We start from the raw sequence: 27918 nt of genomic DNA on the forward strand, positions 1-27918 counted from the left end.
TATGCCTCTCTCAGATAATTATTCAGCTTCTTCATTTGGAACAGGAAAAAAGCCCGCCTCTCCTATAAATCCCTCTGTCGCTCTAAGACATTAGGTGGAATCGCCATCCCAGATCCTAAATTATACGGCAAAGCTGTCCTCCTCTCCAGATTGGTAGACTGGTTGAGGGCCCCACCCAATAAATCCTGGGTCTCTATGGAACAATCACTAGTCAAATCCTCATTTAGAACCCTCCTCTTAAGCCATAAGTGCTTACCTCCTCTGCCTTCAGAAGCAACCCCATTGATAAAATCCACTATGAGAGCATGGAAATGGTTCCAATCCACACATTATAAGATTCTATTCCCCTCTCCACTCCTATAGGTACGGGATATCTTCCAACTAGCCCCCAAAGCACTCCTTGAAAGTCTACCCAAACAGGCCAGAGAATCTCTCACATCCCTGAGAGACATATTTCAGGAAAATGTGACTTTATCAGTGAGTGAGCTGAGGGATAGTCTTTCGATCCTCTCTTCTCTAGCACTTAACAACCCAATCCATTTCCTCAGGGCTTATTTATCACAACACATCTTCTATGGGGATTTACTGAGACCTCTAAGTTGGTTTGAGAGCTTGATAAGCAGTCTACAAGACCCCCCCAAACTTATATCACGGCTCTACAATAGACTCAGATCTCCAGCATCTTTTGTACCCCCGTCTTTCATAAGACTTTGGGAGAGGAACTTGAAATGCACATTTTCTCGCAAAGAAATCGATACGATCTTAATTTCTTCACACATGTCGTCTAGATGTGTGAGACTTCAAGAAAACGGGTACAAAATCATCACTAGATGGTACAAGACCCCAGATATTGTCTCCCTATGCTCTGAAACCACTTCTGGCGTGTGCTGGAGATGCTCAGATGCCAGAGGCTCCTACCTACATATTTGGTGGGATTGCCCAAAATTGCTTACTTGGTGGGAAATAATCTTCCAAATATGCAACCAAGTATGTGGTGCTAATTTCCTCCCATCCCCGGAAATAGCACTCTTAAACCTATATCCGGCCAACCATAAGACCTCTAATCTGGGCCTCTTCAAACACCTAATATGGGCTGCCAGATTCCTCATCCCGAAATTCTGGCTATCTTCTGACACCCCCTTCATAGAAAACTGGCTCCTTAAAGTGGACCAAATTCATAGATTTGAAGAAATATGCTCTTGGGAAATGAGGAGATTTCAGAATTTTGCCAAACTCTGGCAAGAATGGAAGATATTTAGAAGCTTAGACATTTAAAGAGGACCTTTCACCGATTCTTACCCTATGAACTAAGTATACAGACATGTGGAGCGGCGCCCGGGGATCTCTCTGCACTTACTATTATCCCCGGGCGCCGCTCCGTTCTCCTGCTATGCCCTCCGGTATCTCCGTTCCCTAAGTTATGGTAGGCGGAGTCTGCCCTAGCGCTGGCCAATCGCATTGCAGAGCTCACAGCCTGGGAGAAAATAACCTCCCAGGCTGTGAGCTCTGCGCTGCGATTGGCCAGCGCTAGGGCAGACTCCGCCTACCATAACTTAGGGACTGGTATCTCCGCCTACTATAACTTAGTGAGCGGAGATACCGGAGGGCATAACGGGAGAATGGAGCGGCGCCCGGGGATAATAGTAAGTGCAGTGAGATCCCCGGGCGCCGCTCTACATATCTGTATAGTTAGTTCATAGGGTAAGAATCGGTGAAAGGTCCTCTTTAAGTTCACTTATGTCAAAATGTTGGAAGGAACATCTCTCCCCAGCCTTTATACATTTATAGTCCTTGACAGGACTCCTATTCATTCCCCCCCTTCGTACACTAGCTGCATCCTTCCCGCCTCATCATTGATCTGACTCCATTCGATAACATATTGTAAAAAATGTGTTAGTCCTGCATTAAGACTTGCTTTCCAATGTAACGTTTATGTTTATTAATTACTTCACTAGGAGGTTGCATCCTCCCTATTCATTTGAATGATGATTTACTTAAATAAATAAATAAATAATAATAATAATACCTCAGAAGTTCTCAATACACAACCAGCTAAAAAGAAAAATAGGGGCAAGCATAGAAGAAGGGGATGTAGAGGTGGAAAAAAGTGACCCTGTAAACAAAAAAGCTTGCCCACATCCTCCCAAAATTCAAAAAGCACACCACAAGAAAGCATAACGGAAAACCTCAAACTAAAGGGCATTTTCAACCTCTCAGACTATATTAAAAAAAAAAAAGAGGAAATAGAAGTACTCAGCAGAGGACTTTCCTTCTGCCCTAGCAATGGTCCAAACCCTTTTAAATTTATTTGTTGATCTAAATCAATATACTCAGAAATTAACACTTCAATGCCATTTCAGCACAAAGACCTGACAGTATTCTACCCCCCCTCCCCCTACCCCTACAGACAAAGAGGAGAATTCTGATATTGACTCTCTAGTCAATTAATTATTTTACACACCCATCCATTCTTCACTAAAACCCATATTCACCTTTTATCCACTAAAGAGTAGAGATTCCCACATTGAAACCTTTTACAATCTATTCCTCGGCGATCTTAAAGCAACCTTTTCAAATGAAGATAACAAATATGACAAACACAATCTATCTAAAGTACATAGAAAAACAATTACTGAGCTATCCAAAAATGAAAATATAGTAATTAAAAATGCAGACAAGAAAGGGGGGGGAGATAGTCTTCTGTGTTGAGAATGACTATCACAAAGAAGCTCTTAACATCCTCTCTGACAACACTTACTATTGTGAACTTCAAAAAGATCCATCCAAAGAGTTCAGTAGACAACTTAACACACTAATTGACTCAAGCTATGTAAACAAAATTATCATGAAACAAGAAAGAAACTACTTGTTAATTGAACACCCATCCATACCGTATTTTTATTATTTACCCAAAATACAAAAATCCCTCACCAACCCTCCCGGTCGGCCAATTATATAAGCAATCAATTCCATAACATCTAACCTATCAGCCTATGTAGACAACCTGCTACAGAAATTTGTAGTAGGCCTACCCTCTTATCTCTGAGATTCGGACCAACTGATTTTAACCGTGAAAGACTTTAAATGGGAGGAAAACATGTTATGGATAACACTTGATGTAGCATCCTTATACAGCAATATAATCCATGAGCTAGGTTGCCCTGCACACAGAGCAGGTTCATCTTAGACTCCATATCTTTTATTCTACATCTCAATTATTTCAGTTTTAATGTCAGTTTTTACATTCAAAAATGGGGTACAGTGATGGGTACAAAATTCGCCCGATCCTATGCGAATCTTTTTATGGGAGCTTTCGAAGAACAATTTGGTTTTATGCAACACCCCAATATTAAGTTATATAAACAGTACATACACAATATTATTTTTATTTGTCAAGGCAAACTGGAACTTTTAGACAAATTCATTTTAAATATTAATCAGAATGATTGGAATTTGAGTTTTATTGCACAGATTGATACGACAACCATCATATTCCTGGACTTACAATTAGTGGTTCACAATAATCGGATTGAAACTAGCACACACTTTAAAAGTGTGGATGCTAACAGCTACCTAGACTATAAAAGCTGCCATTATTATAATTGGAAACGCAACATACCTGATGGTCATATGAGGAGAATACAAAAAAACAGCTCCAACGACACGATAATGAAAGACCAAATAGAAATTCTCAGGTCTAGATTTTTGGAAAAGGGGTATCGGGAGGGTCTTATCTCTGATTCAATCCTCAAAATAAAAAAAGAAACTCAAAAAGATTTGTCTACTTCTCAAACATAAAGTAGAGAAAAAGAAAACACAGACCCATGAAAGCAATAAATACGTTTATAATTTCATCACTCGATATACCTCTTTTCATAATAAGATTAGATCAATACTGAAACAACACTGGCCAATACTTTTAAAGGACCCGATTATTGTCAGCTCTGTACCCAGTTCACCACATATGACATATTGGAGGGAAAAATCTCTAAAACAAATTTTGGCACCCTCCTGCCCTAAACTAGATGATCCACGGCTACCTCCACTAAAAACCTAAAATGGACCAAAAATTCTGAGAACCCCAAGGGATATTATAAATGCGGACACAAGCTATGTAAATGCTGCTTAAAAATAGTCAGCGATACACAGTATGCAACCATTAACGGATCCGTGTGCTAGTTTCAATCCGATTATTGTGAAACACTAATTGTAAGTCTAGGAATATAGCGGTTGTCGTATCAATCTGTACAGTAAAACTCAAATTCCAATGATTCTAAATAATATTTAAAATTATCGGATCCGGTTAAAAGATCCCCCTCCTCAGCCACATGGATTGCAGCACCACAAATGTGGTATACATGCTTCAGTGCCCCTGTGGGCTGCAATATATAGGCAGAACAACTTAAAGTATTAGGGATAGGTTGAATTCACACTGCTCAAATATCTATAAGAAATATGCCAAACACAGCGTTTCAAGGCACTTCGCGGAGACCCATTCAGGCGATGCAACTCTCCTACGACTAACACCGATAGAGTAGGTCCCGAAAGCCTACCCGCAATTATGCAGGAAGGAAATGTATTGGCTATTTCGCTTTAATTCCCTCACCCCCTTCGGCCTAAATGAGGCATTAGAACACAACAATTACGGATGATTGTAATGAACCACAATATGTGTTAGTGTACCTAACGAACCAACCTGAGATTTTATTAGTTTATTCGTTTTTTTAGTAACTTTTATTTACTGATGTAAGAATCTTTTACCTACCTATATATTTATATATTTATCTAATATCCATCCACTATTTATCCATCTTAATTTTTCTTCCACCCTTTCCCATTACGTGTCAGTGCATGCACGTGTATTTATACATGCGTGCACACATAGAGTGATGTGTGGTGCATACAGGTACATGCAGGCACATATATGTAGGTACATGTGTATGGATCTTTACATGGAGAAACTTGCAAGTTTATGTACACCAGTGTATGTACACAAATTAGTTTTCTGTATATACAAGTATATTTCCCCGAACTATACATACCTATTATGGATATATCTAATCGATATACACATATTAATCTTTTATTATGTAATTATTTTTTTATTTATGATGTAATCATCATGTATTTATTATGTATTTCCGTATTACCATTAATGGCTTCTATATCTTGTGTGTGTGTATATATATAACATCCAAATGCTTCATGTATAATGTCATATACTTATGTCATATACCTATTTAATTCTATCAAGATTTTATCAAGCTTTCATTATATTATATAATTATGCATGTAGTATGCATCTCTGTATTACCATTAATGGCTTCTATATCTTGTATATATATAATTCAAATGTCTTATGTATAATGTCATATACCTATCTAATTTTAGCACACCCCTAAATACCAACCAATTATTTACTGAATATTATCCATTATATTTATCTTTTTCCCTCTTTCCAAATATGCCCATACAATCCTTGACACTTTGATGTCTTCATTCCTTAGTCCTTATCTCCTGTGCCCGCCCGCCCCAGACATACCGCGTAACATGCGTCCCACACTGCAGCGCAAGCAACCATCACCGGTGCGCTCCACGGTGGAGCGCGCCAGTCACTTGATGCTGCCGATCCGGTGCGTTTCACAGTGGAGCACACCCATCCTTCTGAGACTAGGGTGCAGGTGGCCTTTGGCTGTATGTCCGTATGGTGCGTTCCGCAGTGGAGCCCACCACACACCACCCCCCGACCTCCTTTCATCTGCCAGCGGCAACACTAATTTCCCTCAGAGATGCCCCCAAAGCACCCCCAAAAAAACTATAAATAATAAGAGACTCCATACTAACTCCCCTCAGAGCATTTTTATGGATCAATCAATTCAATGTGTAATCTGTCCCTTTTCCCATGCGTTCCTTGAGGTACCGGCCACTCTGTCTGATGCAAAAGAGGCGGCTGCCACAGTAAAAATTGCTGACAGCCCCTCCTCTAAACAGATTCAGGAGGCCAGGGAGTTCATTAGTCGGAACACGGATGTGTTCTCGGTTCTCCCTGGATGCATTTCCATAATCCAGCATGATATTGTCACTGAGCCTCAGGCAAAAGTCAGATTAAAACCATATCGGGTACCTGAGGCTCAGCGACAAGCCATATCGGAGGAGGTGCAGCTAATGTTGCAGCTAGACGTCATTTAAGAGTCAAAAAGTGAGTAAGCCATTCCTATAGTATTGATACCCAAGCCTAATGGGACTTTGCGGTTTTGTAACGACTTTCGAAAACTTAACGAGGTTTCCAAATTCTATGCGTATCCCATGCCCCGGGTGGATGAGCTCTTTGAGAGGTTAGGACAAGCCCGGAATTTTTCTGTTTTGGACCTCACAAAAGGGTACTGGCAGGTGCCCTTAACAGAGGCTTCCAAAGAGAAAACTACCTTCATCACGCCTGAGGGACTGTATCAATATAAGGTCTGCATAGCGCCCCCGCCACTTTTTGCAACTACTGGACATTGGTGCATCGTCCACATCGTCGGTACGCTTCGGCTTACCTGGACAATATTGTCATCCACAGTAACGACTGGAGGAAAGTCACCTACCAAAGTGCAGGCTGTTGTGGACGCCCTTCGAAAAGCTGGCCAAAGCGCTAACCCAAAAAAAATGTGAGATAGGGTTAGAAGAGACTAAGTACCTGAGGTATGTCATTGGGCGCGGAGTCATCAAACCTAAGTGAACAAAAATAGAGGCGATACGGAATTGTCCCTGACCTGTCACCACTAGGCAAATAAAGTAATTCCTGGGAATGGGGGGCTATTACATAAGGTTTGTTCCCCACTTTGCTACTCTAGACACGCCCTTGACAGGGCTCTTGAAGGGACGAAAATCAGTGATGGTTCACTGAGATGATCGGGTGGAAGAGGCTTTTGCCGCTTTAAAGTCAGCCCTGTGTAGGTCACCGGTTTTGGTGACGCCCGACTTCAAGAGGGAGTTTGTGGTACAAACGGATGCCTCTGAAGTAGGCCTCGGTACTGTACTGTCTCAGGAAGTCAATGGGGAGGAGCATCCCATTGTCTTACTAAGCCGCAAGCTCACCCCAGCCAAAACCAGGTACAGTATAGTGGAGAGAGAGTGCCTGGCTATCAAGTGGGCACTCGAGTCTCTCCACTACTATTTGTTGGGGAGAAAGTTCCGCCTAATGACCAACCACTCCCCTCTCAAGTGGATGAGCCAGGCCAAAGACAGGAATGCCCGGGTCACCAGATGGTTTTTGTCTCTGCAGAACTTTAAGTTCTCAGTAGAACACAGAGCAGGCTGGTTGCAGGGAAACGCGGATGCCCTGTCCCGGGTGCATTGTCTGACGTGTGTCCACCCCCTCAGGGGTAAACAAAGGGGGTGTATGTGACATAGTGAGGGGTTGTGTCTGGAAAGGCAGGTATTTTCCTCACAGCATGTGTGGCTGGGCTGGTTTCCAGCCAGGTGAGGTCAAATACCGGACCGGAGTTTCAGTGCCGGTCCAGGTTTTGGCAGTAATATACACAGTCACATAAAGTATGGGATGGTTTGAAAGTGTTTTCAGGAATAAAAAGACAGACACTAGAGACACTGCTATTGAATGAACCAGGGACCGCTTGCTGACCGATCTTAATCGTTCAGCCAAGCAACAATCAAAATGACCTTTCTCACACAAAATGGTAACGTTACTCTCTTCAAAGACAGGTTTCATTAATTCCTTTGCTTAGAACACGGAAGACTTAGCAAATAAGATTTGTCAATCTTTTAATAGAAGTTAAACAGAAAAACAGTGCATATATACATTTACAGAAAAACTGACTATTCTAGATAGTTAAAATAAAAGGGATAATAGATGAAAGGTATACTTAGGTTTCTCTGTTTCAGTCCTTGAAGCCGTTGTGCAATCCGATTGGTATAATATCAGTGGACCCTGAGCGCTGATAATCAGTATGCGATACAAGTCCAGGTGTTAAGGCAAGGCAGGATTCCATACAATTGAATCGCCCTGACAGCATCTTATAACAGTTTTAAAACAGGAGGTGCAGCATTACTGCCCACCCAATGTAGCGAACGTGTGGGCAGGATCGAGAAGGTGTGAGCAAGGTTTATGACCCAGCTAAGGTCAGCCCAGAATGTCCTTATTCTGGCTGAGCCCACAGTTCTGTGGAACCACTAAATACAGCTATGACATTTAGGTATTACTGACCCTTATGATTTTACAAGTCTAACAAGACCAAACTTGACTCTGCTGGGGCTTTTGGTTCTCCAGAACGGCTTAAAGCTGGCTTTTCAGCCTCCCAAGGGCACAAGAACATACTGTTTGATATCTCCGTGATCACACTGGTCCACGGAGGTTGAATCCAGCCTTAGTCAGTGCAGAATATGCCTACGACCAGAGATATGAAAAATGACTACCTTTTGAGTCCCTTAAAGGTTCAATTGGTTGCTTTCCCATCTTTCTCTGGTTCCCTGCTGTGATTGTAGTCAAGATGTCTGGCTAATGTTATCCCAGGATCCAGTATTTGACCCTTGGCAGGAGGCTTTTGAAGCTCCCATCCTTATCTTTATGACAGGGAAGTGTCATTTTCAATTACTAGGACACAGCTCCAAGCAAGGAGATATTTCTCTTTTAAAACAGAATAAAGGGGGCCTCTAGGCCTGTGAGTGTGTGTGTATTTAAAAATGGGACTCTACTTGGGGTACCCTCCTCACACCTCCCCCCTTTAAGAGGTCACATGAGGAAAAGGCCACACGCGTTTTCCACTGCTACCTAATCCGTCTCTTCTGCGGACTCCCCCTGTCGGGACAACCCATCAGCATTGCCGTTCACACTTCATCTCTTGTGTTGCACGGTGAAGTTGTACTGCTGCAAAATTAAGCTCCACCTCAGTAGTTTTGGATTGTCACCTTCGAGGCGATTCAACTAACTGAGAGGATTATGATCTGTGATCACAGTGAAGCTGCGGCCATACAGATAGTAGTGTAGCTTCTGTAGTGACCATACAATTGCTAAACACTCTTCTCTATGGTGGAATAACTTTCTCTCTGGGAAGCAGCTTTCTGCTCAGGTATAGGATAGGATGCTCCTCTCCTACCTGGTTTATCTGACTCAGAACTGCACCCAGGCCAAAGGTGGAAGCGTCTGTCTGGACCACAAACTTCCGGGTGAAGTCTGGGGCCTGTAGCACAGGAGCACTGCCTAGTGCATCCTTCAAGGCCTGGAAACCTTGCTCACATTCAGGCGTCCATGACACCATTCTGGGCAGCTTCTTCTTGGTCAAGTCTGTCAGAGGCTTGGCCAGGGCACTATAGTTCTGGATAAACTTTCTATAGAACTCGGCTGTTCCCAAGAAAGACATAACCTGCTTCTTGGTGAGAGGGGTGGGCCATTTCATGATGGCTTCCACCTTCTCTGTCTCAGGTCTCAGCGTGCCTCCTCCTACTCTGTGTCCTAAGTAGTGTACTTTATTCATACCCAGCTGCCACTTGCTAGGCTTAACTGTCAGTCCAGCCGCTGCAGGTTTGTCCAGCACTTGTGACAGGTGCACTAGGTGCTCCTCCCATGTGGGGCTGAACACTGCAATGTCGTCTAAGTAGGCGACCGCACATCCTTCTAGTCCTTCCAGCAAGTCATTCACAAGCCTCTGAAAGGTGGCTGGCGCATTCTTCATCCCAAACGGCATTAACGTAAATTTGTATAAGCCGAAAGGGGTGATGAAGGCAGACTTCTCCTAAGCCTCTGAGGTTAGGGGAATCTGCCAATACCCCCTGCTCAGGTCTATGATTGTCAGGTAGCCAGCGCCGACCAACTAATCTAACAATTCATCGATCCTGGACATGGGGTAAGCATCAGAGGTTGTGATGGCATTCAGTTTCTGATAATCCACGCAGAACCTGGTGTGTTCGATCTTTCTTAGGGACCAGAACCACTAGTGAGGCCCAAGAAGGCTGTGGGATTCTGAATGACCCTTAACTGCAACATCTCTTCAATTCCTTCCTGTGTCTGCCTGAACTTCTAAAGAGACACGGTAGGCAGACTGCTTGGTGGGAGAATGTGTACCTGTGTCCACATGGTGCACTGCAAGGTGTGTCCTCCCAGGTATTCCTGTAAAAGTTGTAAGAGTTGTGGGTTGATGTTTAAGTCAGCTCCCAATTCTCGAGTGTCGGCTAGAAAGTCTAGCAGGGGGTCAGCCTCCACCCTCTCAGGCAGGCTGCAGACTCATGATGCTCCTTGAGCATGTTTACATGAAACATTTTCAGTCGTCTACCTCCTTCTCCAAGGCTCACCACATAATTCACCTTGTTCAGATACTTTACAATTGGGTATGGCCCCTCCCATGCGGCCTGCAGTTTGTTCTGTCACATAGGAAGCAGAACATATACCATTTGACCCTCCTGGTATATCCGCTCTCTAGCAGTGCGACATACCACTGTTTTTGCTTACTCTGGGCCTGCGCCATATTCTCTTTGACCATACCAACAAGTGTCTCCATTTTGTCTCGGAACCTAAGTACATAGTCTACCACAGAGACCTCAGTTCCGGTAACCTTACCTTTCCAAGACTCTCGGATTAGGTCTAGGGGGCCTCTTACTCGTCTACCATACAGGAGTTGGAAAGGCGAAAACCCGGTTGACTCCTGGGGGACTTCTCTGTAGGCAGATACCGCTCCCAGTCCCTCCCTTGCGACCCCACAAACGTCTTTAGCATCTGTTTCAACGTCCCGTTGAAGCGCTCACACAGGCTTTTTGTTTGTGGGAGGTAAGGGCTGGCCACGATATGATTCACCTGTATTTTTCTATAGAGTCCCTGCATCAGCTCAGACATAAACTGCGGTCCTTGGTCGCTGAGAAGTTCCGCTGGGAACCCCACTCTTGTGAAGATCCCAAGCAGGGTGTCTGCAACTTTGTCCGCTCTAATGGAAGACAATGCCACTGCTTCGGGGTAGTGAGTGGCGTAATCCATCACGGTCAAGATTAATCGTTTGCCTGAACTGCTGGGGATGGCCAATGGACCAATAATGTCCACCGCCACTCTCCGGAAAGGTTTGTCAATTACAGGCATGGGATTCAGCAGAGTTCTGTGACCATCTCCAGCTTTGCCAACTCGCTGGCAGGCATCACAGTACCTACAGTAATTTGCTATGTCCGTTCCGATGCCAGGCCAGAAAAAATTCGGCATCACCCGGGATTTTGTCTTTGTTATTCCCAGGTGACCAGCTAAGGGGATCTCATGAGCCACTTGCAGTAAATGTCCCCTGAACTGCACAGGTACAATGAGCTGCCTTTTGAGTGGCCCCACCCTATCACTGTGTCCTCTTTATACAGCTTCCCATTGTCCCAATACATCTTGTATTTATCTCCCTCTGCGGGAGTGTTGGCAGCTAAGCCTCTCAGCTGCTCCAAACTAGGGTCATCCTGCAGGATCTGCTCAAAGGCGGCACTACAAGTCCCAGCCAGCTGTCCTGTTGCAAACAATGACAGCTGCTGAGGCTCTGAAGCGTCTGAGTCGACTGAGGCAGAACAGGTAGACATGGACACTTCCACCTGCTCTTCCCCGATGAACTGATCCGCTGCGGCCTTTGCAGCACCGCGAGTGGCAGACAAAACAAGTACAACAATATTATCACATTCAACATTTCCATCACTTGAATTGGATAAATATATATGTTACCTGTGTACATACACCTGCAATCCCTTCCACATCTCCTGTCTTAGGAGAACTGCTCCCACACACCCCACTTCCCACCTCCCTCTGTCCATCCCCAAGGTGATCTGGTGTTATACAAACATCCTCATACAGTACCTCGATATGTCTAGGGGGTTCTGTTAGGATGGGTGAGTCCTGTGTGCTTTCAGGGTGCCCCCAACTTCTCTTAATCCACTTCCAGCTCCCCAATCAAGAAAGACACGAGCAAGGGGAACATTCGGACTCGTTCCCCCAACTCCAGTGATTGTGAGACTTTTGCCTGGAATAAGATCCTTGTGGTCCACTAGTTCGCGCCGGACTAGTGTGACCTCTGCGCCGGTGTCACGGAAGCCCGTGGTGCACAGATTGCCCACAGTAACAGCCTGTAGGTTGTCTGCGTTGCTCTTAGTACTCCCACTCACCAACAGCACGGCTGATGGGTTGCTGGCAAGCTCGCCAGGTGGCGCTGACTTTTTCTTCTCAGGACAGGCGTTGCTAAGATGTCTTGGCTTGCCACACGCATAGCACGTGCGCACGTCTGTAGGTGCTGGCTTGATTCCGGCAGCTCCAGGTGCTGGTCGGTGGAAGCGTTGCTTTGCTGGGAATGAATATTTCTCTCTTCTCAAACAGAAGAAGGAATTGCCGTGTGGTTCAGGTGTCACCTTGGCAAGATATTCATCGGCTATGTCTGCGGCCTCGGCAGCTATTGCTGGCTAGCGCTCCTCCACATACTTCTTGATGGCACATTTAATAGAACTGCTCTAGGACCATCAACTCTCTCAGGGCCGCACGGGTGACAACAGTCGCTTCATCAGCCCATCGATCGAACAACCTGTATAGGTTGCTCTTCGCATCAGCAAAGGAGTCGGCAGGTCCCTTTTCCATGGACCTAAATTTCCATTTGTAGACCTCTGGCGTCAACTGATATTTTTTAATAATGGCATTCTTAAGGGCCTGATAATCATTGTCCTTTTCAGGTAGTAATGCCGCATGGGCCTGCTGGTCTTTGCCTCTCAGCCCGGGTGTCAGGTACCTGGCCCACTGCGACTCAGGCAGTTTATGGTAATGACAAGTTTTCTCAAAAGACAGCAAGAAAACCTCAATGTCACAGTTCTCATCCATAACTGGAAATTTGGTCCTTGCAGCTAGAGGTATCTCTCCGCCCACAGCGGGTCGATCTGACTGCTGATGCTGCAGCTTTGCCATCTCCAGTTCATGCCGTCTGGCAGCCTCACGCTCAGCACTGATGAAACTCGAGTACATCTCAGGACTGGACTGGCTTAATTTTTCCAGCATTGCTTGTAATCCAGTTGAGTGTAGAAAAGAGGAATCCAGTCCAGGGCTGCTGTGCTGGAGCTGTCTCCCAGGCTCAGCACTGGTTTCCTCCTGCTGGGGCGTATCACCCAGAGCTGTACTCAGAGGGGGTGAGACTTGACCCCTCAATGCACATAACTCTTCCATATACATCGATGCCTTTATGCTCGCACAGAATTATGACATCAGCCACGCTCATGGAGTCATAATTCACTGATTCGGCCATCATTGCCAAACAAAAGATAGGACAGAAAAACAAGAGAAAGGGGAGGGTACTGTTTGTGAATGATCACTATAGAAAAACGAATGCACTGTGCCTTGTCTTCCAGGTTTCAACCTTTAGTGCAAAGTTACATTCATAACTCATGCACTAATGTTCTAAGCATACAGAACATCCCACCGCTGCCACCAGTTGTCACGAACGTACCTATACGCAGACGGATCTCACACGTGACAAGGGGTGGTTAACTTCCGGTTAACCCTTTATAGATACAATTCGGTATACTGCCACCACGTGTTTTAACGGCACACAAACCGACTACCGGTCACTCACCCTCACGCAGAGCAGGGAATGAACCAGGTACCGCTTGCTGACCGATCGCAATCGTTCAGCCAAGCAACAATCAAAATGACCTTTCTCACACAAAATGGTAACATTACTCTCTTCAGAGACAGGATTCGTTAATTCCTTTGCTTAGAACACGGAAGACTTTCCGGAGTTAAACAGAAAAACAGTGCATATATACATTTACAAAAAAACTGACTATTCTAGATAATAATAATTCAAGGTGATAGTAATTCACGACAGTTTTAAAGGGATAATAGATGAAAGGTATACTTAGGTTTCTCTGTTTCAGTCCTTGAAGCCGTTGTGCAATCCGATTGGTATAATATCATTGGACCCTGAGCACTGACATTCAGAATGCGATACAAGTCCAGGTGTTAAGGCAAGGTAGGGTTCCATACAATGCCCTGACAGCATCTTATAACAGTTCTAAAACCGGAGGTGCCAGCAATTCTGCCCACCAATGGTACGAACGTGTGGGCAGGATCGAGAAGGTGTGAGCAAGGTTTATGACCCAGCTAAGGTCAGCCCAGAATGTCCTTATTCTAGCTGAGCCCACAGTTCTGTGGAACCACTAAATACAGCTATGACATTTAGGTATTACTGACTCTTATGATTTTACAAGTCTAACAAGACCAAACTTGACTCTGCTGGGGCTTGTGGTTCTCCAGGATGTCTTAAAGCTGGCTCCCAAGGGCACAAGAACATACTGTTTGATATCTCCGTGATCGCACTGGTCCACGGAGGTTGAATCCGGCCTTAGCCAGTGCAGAATATGCCTACAACCAGAGATATGAAAAATGATTACCTTTTGAGTCCCTCAAAGGTTCAATAGGTTGCTTTCCCATCTTTCTCTGGTTCCCTGCTGTGATTGTGGTCAAGATGTCTGGCTAATGTTATCCCAGGATAAAGTATTTTATGATGACCCTGGGAGGAGGCTTTTGAAGCTCCCATCCTTATCTTTATGATAGGGAAGTGTCATTTTCAATTACTAGGACACAGCTCAAAGCAAGGAGATATTTCTCTTTTAAAACAGAAAAAAGGGGCCCTCTATGCCTGTGAGTGTGTGTGTATTTTAAAAGGGGACTACTTGGGGTACCCTTGTCACAATTCAGAGATTTACAACGCTACTCTCTGGATTGTAAAACACGTGTTGTACATTTGTATTTCTATTTTTTGCACCCACACCAACACATGAACTGTCTGGAGATGCCCTGTCATAGATTTCGGCAGGGATTTAAAAAGGTACCCTCTACATTGTAAGACACGTATCGCATACTTGTACTGTAGTTAACGCTCCTCCCCCCACACCAACACGCTAACTGTGCAAGGAAGATGGTTTGATTTCTGTGTACAGTGTAATATTGAGTCAATTTTGCTGGTTTAAAAATGTTGTTATTGTTTTGTAAAAACAATACAGATATGATGCCCTGAAAAAAACAATTGCTCAGCACAGCAGGTGGCGATATTGCTAGGCTTGAGCAAATCAAACATAGAAACATAGAATGTGTCGGCAGATAAGAACCATTTGGCCCATCTAGTCTGCCCAATATACTGAATACTATGGATAGCCCCCGGCCCTATCTTATATGAAGGATGGCCTTATGCCTATCCCATGCATGCTTAAACCCCTTCACTGTATTTGCAGCTACCACTTCTGCAGGAAGGCTATTCCATGCATCACTACTCTCTCAGTAAAGTAATACTTCCTTATATTACTTTTAAACCTTTGCCCCTCTAATTTAAAACTGTGTCCTCTTGTGGTAGTTTTTCTTCTTTTAAATATGCTCTCTTCCTTTACCGAGTTGATTCCCTTTATGTATTTAAAAGTTTCTATCATATCCCCTCTGTCTCTTCTTTCTTCCAAGCTATACATATTAAGGTCCTTTAACCTTTCCTGGTAAGTTTTATCCTGCAATCCATGTACTAGTTTAGTAGCTCTTCCTCTGAACTCTCTCTAGAGTATCTATATCCTTCTGGAGATATGGCCTCCAGTACTGCGCACAATACTCCAAGTGAGGTCTCACCAGTGTTCTGTACAGCGGCATAAGCACTTCACTCTTTCTACTGCTTATACCTCTCCCTATACATCCAAGCATTCTGCTGGCATTTCGTGCTGCTCTATTACATTGTCTTCCCACCTTTAAGTCTTCTGAAATAATTACTCCTAAATCCCTTTCCTCAGATACTGAGGTCAGGACTGTGTCAAATATTCTATATTCTGCCCTTGGGTTTTTACGCCCCAGGTGCATTATCTTGCACTTATCCACATTAAATTTCAGTTTCCAGAGTTCTGACCATTCTTCTAGTTTTCCTAAATCCTTTTCCATTTGGCGTTTCCCTCCAGGAAAATCAACCCTGTTACATATCTTTGTGTCATCAGCAAAAAGACAAACCTTACCAGCGAGGCCTTTTGCAATATCACTTATGAAGATATTAAACAAAATCGGTCCCAGTACAGATCCCTGTGGAACCCCACTGGTAACATTACCTTGTTTTGAATGTTCTCCATTGACTACAACCCTCTGTTGTCTGTCACTCAGCCACTGCCTAATCCACTCAACAATATGGGAGTCCATGCTCAATGACTGCAGTTTATTGATAAGTCTTCTATGTGGGACAGTGTCAAAAGCCTTACTAAAATCTAGATATGCGATGTCTACTGCACCTCCACCGTCTATTATTTTATTCACCCAGTCAAAAAAATCTATAAGATTTGTTTGACATGATCTCCCTGAAGTAAACCCATGTTGTTTTTCATCTTGCAATCCATGGGATTTTAGATGTTCCACAATCCTATCCTTTAATAGGGTTTCCATTAATTTGCCTACTATTGATGTCAGACTCACTGGTCTATAGTTGCTCGATTCCTCCCTACTACCTTTCTTGTGAATGGGCACGACATTTGCCAATTTCCAATCTTCCGGGACGACTCCTGTTACTAATGATTGGTTAAATAAATCTGTTAACGGTTTTGCCAGCTCACCACTAAGCTCTTTTAATAATTTTGGGTGTATCTCATCAGGCCCCTGTGACTTATCTGTCTTCACCTTAGACAGCAAACTTAGAACATCTTCCTCTGTAAAGATACATGCATCAAACGATTTAATAGTCATTCTTTCTAGTGGAGGTCCTTCTCCTTTTTCTTTTGTAAAAACTGAACAGAAGTATTCATTAAGGCAGTCGGCTAGCCCTTTATTCTCTTCTACATACCTTCCGTCCTTTGTTTTTAATTTAGTTATTCCTTGTTTTAATTTCCTTTTTTCATTTATATATCTGAAGAATGTCTTATCCCCTTTTTTCATAGACTGAGCTAGTTTTTCTTCTGCCTGCGCTTTAGAAGTTCTTATAACTTGCTTGGCCTCTCTCTGCCTAATCTTGTAGATTTCCTTATCTTCATTGCTCTGGGTTTTTTTATAATTACAAAATGCTAGCTTTTTATTTTAATGATTTGGGCCACTTCTGCTGAGTACCACATTGGTCTCCTCCTTTTTTTGCTTTTACTGACGAGTCTAATGCAATTTTCTGTTGCCTTCAATAATGCACCTTTAAGTAGTCCCATTTCTCCTGGACTCCATGTAATCCGTTCCAGTCTGATAAGGACTCATTTATGACTAATTTCATTTTTGAAAAGTCTGTTTTTCTAAAATCTAAAACTTTTGTTTTTGTGTGGTGGGACTCTTTCACAGTTCTTATATTAAACCACACTGACTGGTGATCACTAGATCCCAAGGTTTCGCCTACAATGACATCATATACCGAATCCCCGTTTGTGAATACCAAATCCAAAATGGCCTCCCTCCGGGTTGGCTCCTCAACCACTTGTTGTAGAGATAACCCCAGTAGGGAATTTAGAATATCTGTACTCCTGGTAGAACTTGCTATTTTGGTTTTCCAGTTTATATCTGGAAGATTGAAATCTCCCATAATGATAACTTCTCCTTTCATTGTCATTTTAGCTATTTCTTCAACTAGTAGATCATCTAGTTCTTTAACTTGACCAGGTGGTCTATATATCACACCTACACGAGTTACTGCATGGTTAGCAAACTGCAACGTAACCCAAACTGACTCTATGTTGGCCTCACCAACTTGTATTAGGTTAGATTTAATGCTATCTTTCACATACAGGGCCACTCCTCCTCCTTTCTTGCCTTCTCTGTCTCTTCTGTATAAAGAGTACCCTGGTATGGTTATGTCCCAGTCATTTCTTTCATTAAACCATGTCTCCGTAACAGCCACTAAATCTACATTCTCAGATGCCATTATTGACCCAAGTTCATTGATTTTTTTACCTAAACTGCGAGCATTTGTAGACAGGACTCTGAGCTTATCATTTCTTAACCTCAGTGCTTCTGGCCTGTTCTGGCATTGTTTCGGGGGGCAATTGGACTCTTTTATTTTCACTCTTTTGCCCCCCCTTCCTAGTTTAAATACTCTTTCGCAAATTCTTGGAGTTGTTCACTAAGTACATTTGTTCCTTTGAGAGAAAGATGCAAACCATCTTTTTTGTACAGTTCCTTTCTATTCCAAGTAGAGCTATCATGAGAAACAAAGCCAAATCCTTGCTCTTGACACCATTTACCAAGCCATATGTTGAACTCCTTTATGCGCCTCTGCCTATCATTCTGAACATTATGCACAGGCAGAACTTCAGAAAATGAAATGGTGGATGCAAAATCCTGTACGTCATTACCAAGTGTGATAAAAGATTTTTTCAACTCTGACACTTCATTGCAAGCCAGGTCATTTGTCCCTAGATGGACAAGAACATCCACGTCCCCTTCCTGCTTTGCTTGCTTAACAATATTAATAATACGTCTTCTATCTCTTCTAGCAGTAGCACCAGGGAGACATCTCACAAAACCATTTTCTTTAAGCTCCACACTTCTTATGATTGAATCACCCAGCAACAGCTGCATCCTTTGAGACTTCACTTTATCTTTTTTGTTGCATACATTAGACATAGGAGTCGATGGTTTCTCACCCTCTGTGCTTGAGTCCATATCCATGTTGTCCTTACATTCTGAGAGTGCTGCAAATGAATTATGGAGAACCACCGACTGTGGGACATGTCTTCTATCCACCACTCTAAGACTTCCAGAACCTACATTAACCCATCTGCCATTTCTGGGGGTCCTCTGTGGCAGTGGAATTGCAGCAGTCCTAGCTGGAGTTTGTTTAACAGATAATTTAAATATTTCAGCTTTCAAAAATGCAATTTCCTGCTGCAGTAAGGAGAACTGTCTACAGATCTGACAGCATCCGAATCTCCAAAGAGTGGAACATGAAATAAATGCACAACAATTCCTGCACTGAACCAAGTCTGCCATTTTAAAGAGGAGAAAAAAAATAAAAAAATAAATTTGTAACTTTAAATCAAACAAATCTTACCTTTTTTTTTTTGTATTGTTTCCACCTTCCAGCCTACCTCCTGACTATCTCCTGCAATATCTCTTTACTAGTACTTAATGTAGTACTTGAAGCTAGTACTTTAAGCTAATCAAGCTCTTTGTTTAAAAACTACAGTTTTAATGCTGTTTCGCCACAGCATTAAAATGTATTGGCTCCATGTAGGCAAAATTTGTATCGCCCGAAGTCGTGCGAGACTTCGATGAAATAGTTCGGTATTGCTTTCTGCATCATTAAAATACATAGTAACATAGTACATAAGGCTGCAAAAGACATTTGTCCATCCAGTTTGGCCTGTCATCCTGCAAGTTGATCCAGATGAAGGCAAAAAAAAATAACTGAGGTAGAGGCCAATTTTCCCCACTTTAGGGGAATATAAAATTCCCTTCAGGCAATCAGAATAACTCCCTGGATCAATGACCCCTCTCTAGTAGCTATAGCCTATAATATTATTACACTCCAGAAATGCATCCAGGCCCTTCTTGAATTCCTTTATTGTACTCACCATCACCAAGGTACCAGCCAGTACAAAACCCAACTTCGGATTTCTATTTACATTTTTTTTTAAAGATGCAGATAGGAATACCGAAGTAATTCACACGACTTTGGGCGATACAAATTTTGCCTACTTTAGCCTATACTTTTTAATACTATACGGAAACGGCATTAAAAACAAAATTTTTTAACAAATTTACTTTGGTCCATTTTATGATTCCAAGCTTGATTCACTCAAGCCTAGTTATTGCCAAAAAAAGCTTCTGCTACAACTCATTTAGCACAGATGGATATGAAGCACTGAAAAATAAATTTACACTACCCACAGCTCCAGTGGTGCAATCGTTAGTGTGTGATACTTATAAGACAGAAAAAGAAATGTGCACTAATTGTTCAACACAATTGTCAGCACTGCAGCATAATGTTAATTGTACTGGGAATAATCTGACAATAAGTTTAGAGAATCCTCAGGTTTGGAGAAAATCAGCTGTATTTCTGTTCAAATGAGAAAAAAAGAAATGTTTTTGCAGGAGTCTGCTTATGAGTTTCTGCTGCAGTTTTATTATAATTGTAAGGCAATAACCACAGCTAGAAGGCACTGCCTGTTCCAGGCATACCCACACTCAGCTCCTCACTGAAAAGCTTCCCCTGCCCTTCCCTATACAATTATTATTCTTTCTAGTCTTTATTCTTTCTAGCCTTTCTCTTCCCTGACAATAGAATAGGTGTTCACAGTTAATTAGATCATTTTCTGCTACACCCTTGCATCCTAATTCATAGCCCTAATTCTAGTGATTCTGCTAGGGCTAGTTCTTGCTTTACGCCCCGCTGATTCGCCCCACTGATTGGCTCATCCAGGCTGTCTGTCAGTCTTTAAGCCAATAAGGGAAAGCCCCTGCCCCCCCTTCCCCCCACTTACACACTTCTTCTTAGACTCATTTGAGCATCCTTATTCCTCCCTCATGGTTTTTCCCACCAACATGTGCAGTGAAATGGTGCTGTGTGCCATTTTACAGGATTCATCCGATGCAAACCTGAAAAGCTTTGGGTTCGGCTTGAAGACACATTTTTGGGTAGCTCATAAACCCTGTTCATTACAAACTGGTTTGTTCATCTCTAATCACCTTCATTGTTTACCGAGGCACAGTGTCATACATTTGGTTGTACCTGTGCTTCCTACAGCAGCTCAATTAAATTCGCTAGGCACAGCAATAACCAAGCCTACAGTACTGTGCTTAGTAAACAATGAAGGGGACACAGAGTCTTAACACCATCCTGGCAGTGACATGGCATCTTGGTAGTGGTGCAACGAGTTGGACTCCCCCTAATCAGACATTGATGGCCTATCCAAAATACAAAATATTAATATCACAACAGGCCTGTGTTTTTTTTATACAAAGCTCTGAGTTCACTTCATACTTACATAGCTATATGATAACATTTTGCCAGCACTAGAGGGAGCTTAGAAGTGTACTGCATTGTGTATTATTTAGTTCAAAATAGCAGCAGTTTGCAGTTAGCTCTTAATGTTTTCTTTTAGGTTTCAGGAAAATGTACCAGATGCCAAATTATCTGTATTAATCAGACAACTGGTGAAAAGAAGAGAGAGATATTTCAAACACTGGCGTCCAGCAGACAAGAAAAGGTTAGTATAACTTCATACTTGATTTTACCTAAATGCTTTATGTACTTCCCTTAGGGTATGTTCTGTTCACATGGCATTTTTCTCACGTGGATTTTAGCGCAAGATCTACTGTACATGAAATCCTTCTTTTACTTAAAGTCCTTTACAGGAGCACAATATATGAGGAATTCTTTCCCCTGTAGACAGGTGGAGCTTTTAATTGACACCTGAACACTATATACTAAATATATAAATATATATATATATATATATATATATATATATATATAAAATTACTTGTCCTAAACTGCACCCCTTTGTGATTTTTTTAGTTCTTACCTCTGGTAGGACCAGGGGCGGTTGTGACACATTATACCACCCCAACAGAGTCAAAAACTACAGTCCATCACAAAATACTGCTGCCAGCAGCACAAAATACATCCCCAAAAACTTCCACTGGCTGGCTGACAGGAAGGTGCAGGCGGCCCCCTGGGCATCAGCCTACTGGGAAATTTCCCTGTAAGGTCTATGGTAAATCCACCCCTGGGTAGGACAGGTGGACTAGTAGACTGTCTAACAAATTAACTTTCTTTCTTCTGGACTCTAGATCACAAGGATAATGCCTTATTCACACATCAGTGTTTTGGTTAGGGATTTCAATCAGTGATTGCAAGCCAAAACCAGGAGCCGGTCTAACACAGAACAGGTGCAGATCTTTCCCTTATACCTTATGTTTGTAGAGGCTTCAATTCTGGTTTAGGCTCACAATTAGAGTTGAGCGAAAACCTGGATGTTCGGGTTCGAGAAATTCGGCCGAACTTCCCGAAAATGTTCGGGATCCGAACTCGACCCGAACTTCGCCCCGAACCCAATTGAAGTCAATAAGGACTCAAACTTTTCGGCACTAAAAAGGCTGTAAAATAGCCCAGGAAAGGGCTAGAGGGCTGCAAAAGGCAGCAAAATGTAGGTAAATCCAATGCAAACAAACGTGGATAGGGAAATGAATTAAAATAAAATAAATAAAAAATTAACCAATATCAATTGGAGAGAGGTCACATAGCAGAGAATCAGGCTTCATGTCACCCACCAATGGAGAAGGCCACTCTTACTTGTTTAGGCCCCAGCACCCAGACAGAGGAGAGAGGTCCCATAGCAGAGAATCAGGCTTCATGTCACCCACCACTGGAACAGGCCACTTTCAGATATTTAGGCCCCGGCACCCAGACAGAGGAGAGAGGTCCCATAGCAGATAATCAGGCTTCATGTCACCCACCACTGGAACAGGCTACTTTCAGATATTTAGGCCCTGGCACCCAGACAGAGGAGAGAGGTCCCATAGCAGAGAATCAGGCTTCATGTCACCTACCACTGGAACAGGCCACTTTCAGATATTTAGGCCCCGGCACCCAGACAGAGGAGAGAGGTCCCATAGCAGAGAATCAGGCTTCATGTCACCCACCACTGGAACAGGCCACTGTCAGATATTTAGGCCCCGGCACCCAGACAGAGGAGAGAGGTCCCATAGCAGAGAATCAGGCTGTCACGGCTGAGGATGGGGAAAACCCTCAGCCGTGCGATGCCAGAAGATGTTTAGTCGCTGCTCGGCCAGGACAACAGAATTAGGGAGCAGGTCACCTCCTATCGCGTCCCTAATACTGACCCTGACTCCTAACCGTATGAGCCAACCCTGATGGTAGGAGGGCTCATACTCCGGAACCTTGGGTCCCTACTAGCCCTCAGGATTGCCCTGGACTAGGAGCAGGGTAAGACGACCTGTTCCTCCTAGGCACGGATGAACAGGAGTCTCACTGGCCAAGCTGCAAGGAGAAGGGGAACATAAACAGACATATAGATATGACAGGTGAACCAAGCAGTTCCACACCAACCTGCCACAGCCTTGCTGACTGGAACCCGTGCTCTTATACGCTATCCACACAAATACTAGGGAGACAGCACACACATCAAAACACACAGGTAACCAGGACATCCATAGCTGCAATAAATATCAAGAGCATAAAAACATCAACTTAACATCAGACATTCTTTTTTATGACCGCAAGGGTGGCCCTTACTGGAAAGATGGTATATGAACCATGAGGATGACTCCAGCAAACCGCATGGCTGAAGTACCCCTCAGAAACTGCCTTCCAGCAGGAAGCTAAATAGCCCAAGCGGCCACACCCACACACACACTAGGAAAGGGGTTAATCCTTCCATCACCAAACAAGGTAAGTGTCACTTAAAGGGGAAGTGTACACACCACAAACTCCCTCACACCAAACATAGAAAGTGAACACTAAAACCACACGTTACCAGAGGCAACCGCATGCCGTGTCAGCGAGCGCCTAGCAACCGCTCAGGCCGCTCCACTGCCAACAATCTTATGTTGCCAACGGCAACCACATGTGAGGCAAGATACAGAGCCCACACCTGTGGTTGACAACATAAAACAAACTGCATGCGAACCAAGGAGTCACGACAATAAACATGGGCGTGACACAGGCTTCATGTCACCCACCACTGGAACAGGCTACTTTCAGATATTTAGGCCCCGGCACCCAGAAAGAGGAGAGAGGGCCCATAGCAGAGAATCAGGCTTCATCTCACCCACCACTGGAACAGGCCACTTTCAGATATTTAGGCCCCGGCACCCAGACAGAGGAGAGAGATCCCATAGCAGAGAATCAGGTGTCATGTCACCCACCGATGGAGAAGGAAACTTTTACTTATTTAGGCCCCTGACACCCAGACAGAGGAGATAGGTCCCATAGCAGAGAATCAGGCTTCATGTCACCCACCACTGGAACAGGCCACTTTCAGATATTTAAGCCCCGGCACCCAGACAGAGGAGATAGGTCCCATAGCAGAGAATCAGGCTTCATGTCACCCACCATTGGAACAGGCCAGTTTACGATATTTAGGCCCCTGGCACCCAGACGGAGGAGAGGTTCATTCAACTTTGGGTTGCCCCGCAATATAATGGTAAAATTAAAAAAAGAGGATTGAATGAAGAAGTGCCCTGGAGTACAAGAATATATGGTTAAGGGGAGGTAGTTATAAATGTCTAATCTGCACAAGGGATGGACAGGTCCTGTGGGATCCATGCCTGGTTAATTTTTATGAACGTCAGCTTGTTTACATTGGCTGTGGACAGGCGGCTGCGTTTGTCTGTAATGACGCCCCCTGCCGTGCTGAATACACGTTCAGACAAAACGCTGGCCGCCGGGCAGGCCAGCACCTCCAAGGCATAAAAGGCTAGCTCTGGCCACGTGGACAATTTGGAGACCCAGAAGTTGAATGGGGCCGAACCATCAATCAGTACGTGGAGGGGTGTGCACACGTACTGTTCCACCATGTTAGTGAAATGTTGCCTCCTGCTAACACGTTCCGTATCAGGTGGTGGTGCAGTTAGCTGTGGCGTGGTGACAAAACTTTTCCACATCTCTGCCATGCTAACCCTGCCCTCAGAGGAGCTGGCCGTGACACAGCTGCGTTGGCAACCTCTTGCTCCTCCTCTGCCTTCGCCTTGGGCTTCCACTTGTTCCCCTGTGACATTTGGGAATGCTCTCAGTAGCGCGTCTACCAACGTGCGCTTGTACTCGCGCATCTTCCTATCACGCTCCAGTGCAGGAAGTAAGGTGGGTACATTGTACCCGGGATCCAGCAGGGTGGCAACCCAGTAGTTTGCACACGTTAAAATTTGGGCAACTCTGCTGTCGTTGTGCAGGCACTGCAGCATGTAGTCGCTCATGTGTGCCAGGCTGCTCAGAGGTAAGGACAAGCTGTCCTCTGTGGGAGGCGTATCGTCATCGTCCTCCGTTTCCCCCCAGCCACGCACCAGTGATGGGCCCGAGCTGCGTTGGGTGCCACCCCGCTGTGAACATGCTTGATCCTCATCCTCCTCCACCTCCTCCTCATCCTCGTCTTCCAGTAGTGGGCCCTGGCTGGCAACATTTGTACCTGGCCTCTGCTGTTGCAAAAAACCTCCCTCTGAGTCACTTCTAAGAGACTGGCCTGAAAGTGCTAAAAATGACCCCTCTTCCTCCTCCTCCTCCTTTTGGGCCACCTCCTCTTCCATTATCGCCCTAAGTGTTTTCTCAAGGAGACATAGAAGTGGTATTGTAACGCTGATAACGGCGTCATCACCACTGGCCATGTTGGTGGAGTACTCGAAACAGCGCAACAGGGCACACAGGTCTCGCATGGAGGCCCAGTCATTGGTGGTGAAGTGGTGCTGTTCCGCAGTGCGACTGACCCGTGCGTACTGCAGCTGAAACTCCACTATGGCCTCCTGCTTCTCGCACAGTCTGTCTAGCATGTGCAAGGTGGAGTTCCACCTGGTGGGCCCGTCGCATATAAGGCGGTGAGCGGGAAGGCCGAGGTTACGCTGTAGCGCAGACAGGCGAGCAGCGGCAGGATGTGAACGCCGGAAGCGCGCACAGACGGCCCGCACTTTATGCAGCAGCTCTGACATGTCGGGATAGTTGTGAATGAACTTCTGCACCACCAAATTCAGCACATACGCCACGCAAGGGATGTGCGTCAAACCGACTAGTCCCAGAGCTGCGACGAGATTTCGCCCATTATCGCACACCACCAGGCTGGGCTTGAGGCTCACCGGCAGCAACCACTCGTCGGTCTGTTGTTCTATACCCTGCCACAACTCCTGCGTGGTGTGGGGCATGTCCCCCAAACATATGAGTTTCAGAACGGCCTGCTGACGTTTACCCCGGGCTGTGCTGAAGTTGGTGGTGAAGGTGTGTGGCTGACTGGATGAGCAGGTGGAAGAAGAGGAGGAGGAAGCCGAGTAGGAGGAGGAGGCTACAGGAGGCAAAGAATGTTGCCCTGCGATCCTTGGCGGCGGAAGGACGTGCGTCAAAGAACTCTCCGCCTGGGCCCCAGCCGCCACTACATTTACCCAGTGTGCAGTTAGGGAGATATAGCGTCCCTGGCCGTGCTTACTGGTCCATGTATCTGTGGTTAGGTGGACCTTGCCACAGATGGCGTTGCGCAGTGCACACTTGATTTTATTGGATACTTGGTTGTGCAGGGAAGGCACGGCTCTCTTGGAGAAGTAGTGGCGGCTGGGAACAACATACTGTGGGACAGCAAGCGACATGAGCTGTTTGAAGCTGTCTGTGTCCACCAGCCTGAATGACAGCATTTCATAGGCCAGTAGTTTAGAAATGCTGGCATTCAGGGCCAGGGATCGAGGGTGGCTAGGTTGGAATTTACGCTTTCTCTCAAATATTTGTGAGATGGAGAGCTGAACGCTGCCGTGTGACATGGAGGAGATGCTTGGTGACGGAGGTGGTGGTGTTGGTGGTACATCCTCTGTTTGCTGGGCGGCAGGTGCCAATGTTCCTCCCGAGGCGGAGGAAGAGGCCGAGGCAGCAGCAGAAGAGGTAGCAGGGGGAGCCTGAATGAGTTCCTTGTTTTTAAGGTGTTTACTCCACTGCAGTTCATGCTTTGCATGACCTATGCCTGGTCATGCAGGTTGTGCTAAGGTTCAGAACGTTAATGCCTCGCTTCAGGCTCTGATGGCACAGCGTGCAAACCACTCGGGTCTTGTCGTCAGCACATTGTTTGAAGAACTGCCACGCCAGGGAACTCCTTGAAGCTGCCTTTGGGGTGCTCGGTCCCAGGTGGCGGTGGCCAGTAGCAGGCGAACTCTCTTGGCGGCGGGTGTTCTGCTTTTGCCCCCTACTCCCTCTTTTGCTACGCTGTTGGCTCGGTCTCACTACTGCCTCTTCCTCTGAACTCTGAAAGTCAGTGGCACGACCTTCATTCCATGTGGGGTCTATGACCTCATCGTCTTCCACCCAGTCTTCCTCCCTGACCTCCTGTTCAGTCTGCACACTGCAGAAAGACGCAGCAATTGGCACCTGTGTTTTGTCATCATCATAGACGTACTGAGGTGGTATTCCCATGTCCTCATCATCAGGAAACATAAGTGGTTGTGCGTCAGTGCATTCTATGTCTTCCACAGCTGGGGAAGGGCTAGGTGGATGCCCTTGGGAAACCCTGCCAGCAGAGTCTTCAAACAGCATAAGAGACTGCTGCATAAATTGAGGCTCAGACAGTTTCCCTGATATGCATGGGGGTGATGTGACAGACTGATGGGCTTGGTTTTCAGTCGCCATCTGTGCGCTTTCTACAGAAGACTGGGTGGGATATAATGTGAACGTGCTGGATCTACTGTCGGCCACCCAATTGACTAATGCCTGTACCTGCTCAGGCCTTACCATCCTTAGAACGGCATTGGGCCCCACCAAATATCGCTGTAAGTTCTGGCGGGTACTGGGACCTGAGGTAGTTGGTTCACTAGGACGTGTGGCTGTGGCAGAACGGCCACGTCCTCTCCCAGCACCAGAGGGTCCACTAACACCACCACGACCATGTCCGCGTCCCTTACTAGATGTTTTCCTCATTGTTACCGTTCACCACAATAAAAAAAAAATTATTTGGCCCAATGTATTGAATTCAAATTCAGGCCTTTTTTTACAGGCACCTAACACTATCTGGCTATCTATTTATGTACCGTATTACACTAATAAAGGCACAGCAGTAACCACAGATTTAGGGGAATATCAATTGTAGGCCTAGTATTTAGGCCCTGGATGAAAGGTATCCTTTTACGGACAGAATTACACTTGGAGATTCACAGTAGCATGTGAAAAAATATATAGGATTATGCTTTGAGCACTTGTATTTTAACACTTATTGTAATATACCCTTTAACGGAAAGAAATTCACTTGGAGATGCACGGTAGCGTGTGAAGTTATTGAGGATGACCTTATCAGCACTTGTATTTACACCTT

General features: G+C 44.8%; 1 protein-coding gene across 3 annotated transcripts in view; it reads left to right on the forward strand.

Moving 5' to 3' along the window:
• MOCOS (molybdenum cofactor sulfurase) overlaps window positions 1-27918 on the forward strand; it is a 1795153-nt gene that overhangs the window by 1609906 nt on the left and 157329 nt on the right. For 2 of the 3 annotated variants that reach the window (XM_040432351.1, XM_040432353.1), the window contains exon 14: window positions 21013-21117. The exons of the other annotated variant lie outside the window; for it this stretch is intronic. In XM_040432351.1, coding sequence (XP_040288285.1) covers window positions 21013-21117 — 105 coding nt within the window. The remainder of the gene's footprint in view (window positions 1-21012; window positions 21118-27918) is intronic. 3 annotated transcript variants of the gene reach the window in all.

Source organism: Bufo bufo, chromosome 5 (assembly GCF_905171765.1).
Source record: "Bufo bufo chromosome 5, aBufBuf1.1, whole genome shotgun sequence".
NCBI lineage: Eukaryota > Metazoa > Chordata > Amphibia > Anura > Bufonidae > Bufo > Bufo bufo.